The sequence below is a fragment of the Strongylocentrotus purpuratus genome, unplaced genomic scaffold, assembly GCF_000002235.5.
Source record: "Strongylocentrotus purpuratus isolate Spur 01 unplaced genomic scaffold, Spur_5.0 spur5_scaffold_3, whole genome shotgun sequence".
In the NCBI taxonomy this organism is placed as follows: Eukaryota; Metazoa; Echinodermata; class Echinoidea; order Camarodonta; family Strongylocentrotidae; genus Strongylocentrotus; species Strongylocentrotus purpuratus.
Genome location: NW_022145609.1, coordinates 39678547 through 39686339, shown reverse-complemented (window position 1 = coordinate 39686339; position 7793 = coordinate 39678547). Strand labels below are relative to the sequence as shown.

The window sequence follows — 7793 nt, the reverse complement described above, 5'->3', positions numbered from 1 at the left end:
ATTTGACTGTCAAACTTTTTAATGTGAGTACAGTATTCTCATGGTCTTGATATAAGGAATTTTATTCCCCCAAAAGTAAATAATACATAATGATTCATACATGTCAGGAAGTTTTTTTGGAGGGATGTCTGAAACCAAATGCTTTAAATATATATGTAAAGCGGATGTTTGTTTCTAATACTCAGTGGCGTAATGAGCAAAAGCTTTTTCGGGGCAGAATAAAAAACAAATCATCAAAATTTGTGAATCACTGTTATCGAATTAGAAATAAACCGACCACATTTGAAATGTATTTGGTAGAGAGGGGAACTGTCCCTGCAAGCTACCCCCCCCCCCCCCCCCCCCCCATCACTACGCCAGTGATGATACTGATACAGAAAAACGACTTTCAAAGGATATTGGTACTGATTTGGGTTTGGGGTTCCAAACTCGGAATGAAGAATGAAAAAGAAAAGACTGAACAAAAATCATAATCTATTTGACAGATAAATCGAACCCAACCAACAGACAGTGTTCCAGCGCAACGAACCATCAGACTTGGTGGAGTAATTACCGCGCAAACAAACATACCGTTGCCAAGAACTTTTTGCTGGTTGTCGTGAATAATTACTTTTTAAAATGCTGGATTTTCATGGCTTGTAAGAAATGAAATCGTTTTCAAGAGAACATAGCAAGTTTAAAGCATAGGTTAGCTTCATTAATCTGCAAAAATGACTGAAATTCTTTGTCGCTGGCTTAATGATGAGCTGAGAGTGTCGCAGCAAGTCGGTGAGTGCCGAATACCGTTAATTGATTGATAAGTCCCATGTACTCGGTTTGATGTACCAGTACGGTTAGAGCTGTGAGTCCAACATTCAACAATAACAAAAAGGATGTCCGTTTAATCTGACGCTTTGTTGCTGTTTCAATGATAATCTGGGGCCAATAACTGTAAATGAAAAACTATGTGGTTGTGGTCTGTATGTGTAGTGTGAGCCCTTCTAGTTCTACGTCTAGACTTTTAACAATTTCTAGACTTTCTATGAATTTGTTTTTTCTTCTTTGAGTTTGAGTTTGACTTCATCTTCTCCTCGAAGTCGGAGCTCTCCGCTTCCCTTTGCATTTGGGCCTTTCCGTTTTCCTTCTTCATCTTCTTTCTCTTCTTTTTCCTTCTTTCTCTTCTCTCTCTTCTTTCTCTTCTTTCTTTCTCCTTCTTTCTCCTCCTCCTCCTCCTCTTTCTCTTATCCTTTCCATTCTCTTCCTCATTTTTTTCTTTTTCATTTCCCTTTAAGGGTAGCGCGCCCGGTATTCGGTCACTTAAACTAGTAGAATCTAGACTCTAGCCTAGGGCAAAATCGTGAAATAGGCCCCGCAACTTACCCGTCTTGTTATCGATTACAAATCATCCTAGACTTCTAACTTCAGTCTTCAGCCTACATATTCATGACGGACAGCAATAAAAGGGATATAAAAGTGAGTTAAAAAGGGGGTTGAAAGGGACTTAGATCTAGACTCTAGTCTATTTTTCAAACAAACAAAAAAAAATTAAAAAAGGAAAAATATTTAACTAAGATAAATTTAAAGAGAGGGGGGCGGCCCTCCCCCCCCCCCAAAAAAAAATAATAATAAAATAAAAGAAAAATTTAAGAGAGGGGGCCAAAATATTAAAAAGGAAAAATATTAAGAAAGGTAAAATATTAAAAAAGGAAAAATATTAAAAAAGTAAAAATATTAAAATAGGGTCTAAAAGATGAATTTAATCATTTAAATCATTTAATAATTTGCTAGCTTTATTCATTAAACCTCAAAACACCCCCTAAATTATACTTTGTTGAAAGAAGCCCCACTACCGTGCTGTCCGTTTTGAAAATACATTGGACGGGGCCTTGTTCACGAGTATATAGTATAGTCGTGAAACAGGCCCCATGTCCGTTTTGTAGAACATGCAACGCCGTTGCGCGGGGCCTACATCACGAGTATATATATAGCGAGTTGAATAGGAGACTCGATCGTATAGTATACTCGTGATACAGGCCCCGCAGCTGTGTTGAAGTGCGCGCGATGCCGTAGCGCGGGGCCTCAATAACGAGTATATAAGTATAGTCGTGATTCAGGCCCCGCTGCTGTATTGAAGTGCGCGCGATGCCGTTGCGCGGGGCCTGGATCACGAGTATATATAGTGAGTAGGTTGAAGTTAGAAGTCTAGTATAAAATTATAATTGATTCAAAACAATTGCGGGGCCTATATCACGAGTATGCCGAATCTAGATCTAAAAGGAAATCACAAATATTTTTAATTCTTACCTCCTTTATTTGGCAATCTACCCATCAAAAGAAAAGAAAATTAGTCCTCTAACAGGATTTTAAAATCACTTAAAATATAGAATAATGATAAGCAAAATATTTCCGAAAGAAGAAGGAGCAATTTTTTTCCCAGAATTCGGTCACGCCGAATAGAATTTGGTCCCGCGATTTGTGCGTGGTCTCTCCGTTGACAAGGAGCGAAGCGTATTTGTGCACTATTTTCACACGATTGAATGTCAATACCTCTTGCACATCGGCAAGTGCGTCATTTGCAAATTCGCTGCGATGGAGCGAACACGGAAGAGCTCGTCTTAACACATACTAAATTCATTGCGACAGCACACATAGTTGTTTTGCAATAGACTTCTACATATGGCTTTGCGTGTTAGCGCATGTGCTAACAGAACCCGGAAATGCAGAAAGTTGTGCGACACTGACCAATTTCGAGTTAAGTTGGAGATCTTTCCGGGGCCCTATACCCAGCTGTCTGATTTGTGCAAGTTTCGTGGCTCATAATTTTTTTTTTTTAATTGTTACAGCTGTTGAAATGGCTGTCTGACCGAATACCGGGCGCGCTACCCTATTCTTTAAAAAATGGGCTTAGTCTAGGCTACTTTTTCTTTTTCCATATTTTCCCAGCAGTTTCTGGTCCTCCTTCACCTAGTCTAATAGTAATAATCTGTTTCTCATTCATATATTTTCTTTGTTGCGTTTTCTATGACTAGATCTATGCCCTTCATCTTCATTCTATCGACTCCTTTTCCTCCATCTAAAAAATAAGAATAAGATTAACATAAATTATATAAAGCAAATGATTTTTAGCTGCACATAGAATTCTTGTAAGCCTTTTTACTTGCACTGTACACTCGGCACTTGACAAGCACAAGGTATGATAATACGCCAACGGCGGTCTATACTTTACTGGAAGAAGAAGAAGAAGATAATAATACAATCACAATTATCACATAGAAGCAAATTGTTGACAGACAAATAGTTAAAATCCACTTTATTTCTCTGTCTTGATTTCGTTGCTTCTGAAGGAAACAAAAAGTGTAATGTTCATTTATTTATTCATTCTTCCTTTGGTAGATGATACAAATTTTGCTGAGGCATGTGCTAATGGGTTCTTGATTGGTGAAGTCTTAAAGAGGCACCAACTCCAAGATGACTTTGAATTCTTCTCCCAGAACAAGTAAGTATAGAACTGAAAGACAATTATACCCATATGTTGTGTGTTCGGACAAATAATTTCAAAACATGATTTGAACAAGTGTAAATCCATTTTTTTTTAAAGTTAGGTTGAAAATATCATGAATTATAAATACCCATGGTAGTAGTGCTATATCATGCACACTGGAACAATGCTCCAAATATTCAATGGCAAAAGATTTTTTGTTAAGTGTATAGACACATGACTGCCCTCATACAAATTGGTTACGAGAAGGGGAAACTTCACCAAACACAACATTCAATAAGAACTGTCTTATGTAAAGGATTCAAATTTGTGTTCATTCAATTGTGAAGTTAATGGCAGGATAGTACCATGTTTTATTTGTTGAGATGGCAATAAATCTGTAAAACTGTTTCTATTCTTAAGTGAAGTCGGTGGACAAACTATTCAATACTCCCTCTCTCTGTGTTGTACCATGTGTTATCTCTGATAGTGCAGGGCCTCATATTAACTTTTATGTAATACAGTCATTATCAAAATAATTCCTCTAGCCAGGGTATACTGCATAAAAGAACCATTTCTATGAACTTAAGGGTCCGCTAGAGCTAGACGATTTGTTTTTCTCCAATAAAACCAATACTTGTGCAAAGCCTTCATGAATGACTCTATCCTTGTTTCTGCCTCATCCAGAACGTCGGACTCCAAGCTCAACAACTTTACCCGCCTGGAGCCGACCTTCCGACTCCTGGAAGTGCCCTTTGACACCAATGTCGCCAGGGATGTCATGACTCAGAAGGCGGGTATCGCTACCCGTCTCATGTACCAGATTTACATCGCCCTCCAGAACAAGGAGGCGGCTAATCTGACGGGCGTGGCCATGGAAACCATGCGTCCTAGGGCACCGGTCAAATTAGAGAGCCTGGAAAGAGTTCCTTACGGAGAGGTGAGGTCTTAAACCCCTTTTGGGCCATGAAGTTGTTGAACAATTGTCGTTAATGACCTTTCAAGGGTTAATTTTGGCTTATGGTGCCTTCTTTCATTGATATATTGGGTTTGTGAAATTCTACAATGGGAAAAAAAATGGCCTTAAAAGTAACTATTTCTGTTTCAGGAAGAAAATGTTGCCATTCTCATGCAATCTAAATTCTTAGAAGCTCACATTTTGGGTAGGATTTCTCACTGTCGTGGAAGGGGTTACCAAGGGAATACATGGACCCAATTCACTCCTTCAAGATATTTTTTACTCACTGGGGATAATAAGTACACTGATATCCATTGCTGGTTTCAACAGATTAATACCATGCTAGGTACAAAATATGTAATTCTGTTTAAAAGTGAGGCCCATCAATGATTTGAAAATTTATTTCAAATTTTGTCATTCTCTTGTGAAATTTTCTTTGACAAGTGATATTACCAAAATATTGTTTTTCTGCTATGGTACCTGGGGGTGTTTCATAAAGCTGTTCGTAAAGTTACACATGAATTTACGAACGACTTGTATATGAAGTGCCAGATAGGATGCCCAAAGTTTACCTGATATTTCAAATAACCTCAATTAAATTATGGCAAAAAATATACTTTGCATTAAAAATGTTTGTTTTAATAAGAATTTTAATATACAGATCTGCGCAGTTCAACTTTATTTGATGCAGATAAAAATAATTGAGCATCCCATTTTGCTTTCCATATACAAGTCGTTCGTAAAGTCATGCGTTACTTTACGAACAGCTTCATGAAACACCCCCGTGTTTACATTTTCTCATTGATGACAGCCATTCATATTGTCGATGTACACTGTGGCCCATGTTGTATTTTTGAGAGGTTTTTGTATTCGTGTGAAAGCTTGTATAAAAATATGAATTTCTCACGAAAGCAAAATATTTCCCATTATATTACAGAGACTGAAGATCCTCACGCCACGTCAGACGGATATCAATCTCGACCAGCTGGTGGATAAGTTTAGGGAGAGAAAGCGAAGCCATCTAGATGTTGAGTTCCGCACCAAGTATGAGGAGGAGGAGCGTCGTCGCCAATGGCAACAGGAGCAGAGGATGCTGGAGTTGCAGAAGGCTGCTCAGGCCAGGCAGAGACAGACAGAGCTTGTGGCTCGCATCAAGTAAGTAACAATGGGGAATCCCCTGTAAACATGATTTCTCATGACATGCGCAGTAGTAGAGAGGATAATTTCCCTTTGTTTTTTTTTATGAGTGTACTCGTTCCTCTTAGTTATTTTTTTGATATGTTTGGTCCCCAAAACTACATTAATTATAGTGCTGTGGTCAAACGTTTAACCGTCCTGTCCATGGCACTATCCATTTTCAATTGGACGGTTTCGTTTTCCCTTTTTTTTTTTTTTTTTTTAATCATTATTATTATTATTGTTTTTTTTATTTTATTTTTTTTATTGGAAAATCCAGAATGTATATAATTAGAAACAAAATCACTGAACAAAAACGGAGCCTTTACTGTCAAGCATGCTGTGGAATAATGACTGGGTTTCACTTTGTTTATGACGCTAATACATCAAGTTTTGCCAACATTATAGTCATCATAAGTAAGCCCTGACTGTTGAATTGCAGAGCAATGGAAAACATCATAACAATCAATTGTAAGATTGAAGATGAGAAGTTGACTCGTACAACTAAGTTCCCAGACTTTAAATATATGCACAATACTTCACTGATGCCATTCATTTAAACAAAAACAAAAACAAAACAAAAAATTGTTTTTTTTTTGTTGTTGAATCGTTTAACCGAAAGCCGTCTGGTTTTGACTAGCGGTTAAACAGAATTGGAAAATCTGTGACGTTACAACACTAATTAATTACAATTAATACTGTCATCATTCATCATCATTAATATAATTTTTATGCCTCCGCCACCGAAGGTGGTGCCGGAGGCATCGTGTTTTCGGGTTGTCCGTCCGTACGTCCGTCCGTACGTCCGTCATGTTGACCGTTATCACAATATCTCAAGAACCATTTAAGATTTAAACTTAAGACTCGGGAATAGTATTTATCACCATAGGAAGACGATCTGATTAGATTTTGGAGTACGTAGGTCAAAGGTCACAGGTCACAGAGGTCAACTTATGAAATTCCTTGTATTGAGTTTGTTAGCGCGATATCTCAAGAACCATTTGAGATTTAAACTTCAAACTTAAGGATAGTATGTATCACCATAGGAAGACGATCTGATTAGATTTTGGAGCACGTATGTCAAAGGTCAAGGGTCACAGAGGTCAACTTATGAAATTCCATACATTGAGATTGTTATCATGATATCTCAAGAACCACTGGAGATTTAAACTTCAAACTTAGTGATAGTGTGTATCACTATAAGAAAACAATCTGATTACATTTTGGAGCACGTAGGTCAAAGGTCAAGGGTCATAGAGGTCAACTTATGAAATTCCATACATTGAGATTGTTATCATGATATCTCAAGAACCACTGGAGATGTAAAAACTTCAAACTTAAGGATAGTATGTATCACCATAGGAAGACGATCTGATTAGATTTTGGAGCACGTAGATCAAAGGTCAAGGGTCACAGAGGTCAACTTATGAAATTCCATACATTGAGATTGTTATCATAATATCTCAAGAACCACTGGAGATTTAAACTTCAAACTTAATGATAGCGTGTATCACCATAGGAAGACAATCTGATTAGATTTTGGAGCACGTAGGTCAAAGGTCAAGGGTCACAGAGGTCAACTTATGAAATTCCATACATTGAGATCGTTATCGCGATATCTCAAGAACCACTGGAGAATTTTCACTTCAAACTTAATGATAGTATGTATCACCATATCATAATATCTCAAGAACCACTGGAGATTTAAACTTCAAACTTAATGATAGTGTGTATCACCATAGGAAGACAATCTGATTAGATTTTGGAGCACGTAGGTCAAAGGTCAAGGGTCACAGAGGTCAACTTATGAAATTCCATACATTGAGATTGTTATCATGATATCTCAAGAACCACTGGAGATTTAAACTCCAAACTTGTTTAAATTGCTCTATGGCGGAGGCATCATTTTCGACTGCGCGCAGTCAAAATTCCATCTAGTTTCTTATCAAATGTCATCTTTATCATTATCACATCATCATCTTTGTAATCATTTATGATTTTTTTTTTATCATCATTATCATCGTCATCATAATCGCCATTATTGTCAGCATCCTCATCCATATCACCAATGTCATCAGCAGCATAACTTTAACAACACCATAATCACCACTATCATCAACAGGATCAATACCAATGTCATCAAGAATCCTTTCCATCGTTATTCTCATCTTCATCTCTATACAATCATCATCAGGTTTCTTT

The 7793-nt window shown here is 37.4% G+C and overlaps 1 protein-coding gene across 4 annotated transcripts in view; it reads left to right on the top strand.

Annotated features, from left to right (window-relative positions):
• Nucleotides 1-548: 548 nt before the first annotated feature.
• Nucleotides 549-7793, top strand: part of LOC576444 (sperm flagellar protein 2) — a 62364-nt gene continuing 55119 nt past the window's right edge. For all 4 annotated transcript variants that reach the window (XM_030996862.1, XM_030996860.1, XM_030996861.1 and 1 more), the window contains exons 1-4: nt 549-768; nt 3373-3475; nt 4145-4397; nt 5353-5570. In XM_030996862.1, coding sequence (XP_030852722.1) covers nt 711-768; nt 3373-3475; nt 4145-4397; nt 5353-5570 — 632 coding nt within the window. In that variant the 5' untranslated portion in view covers nt 549-710. The remainder of the gene's footprint in view (nt 769-3372; nt 3476-4144; nt 4398-5352; nt 5571-7793) is intronic.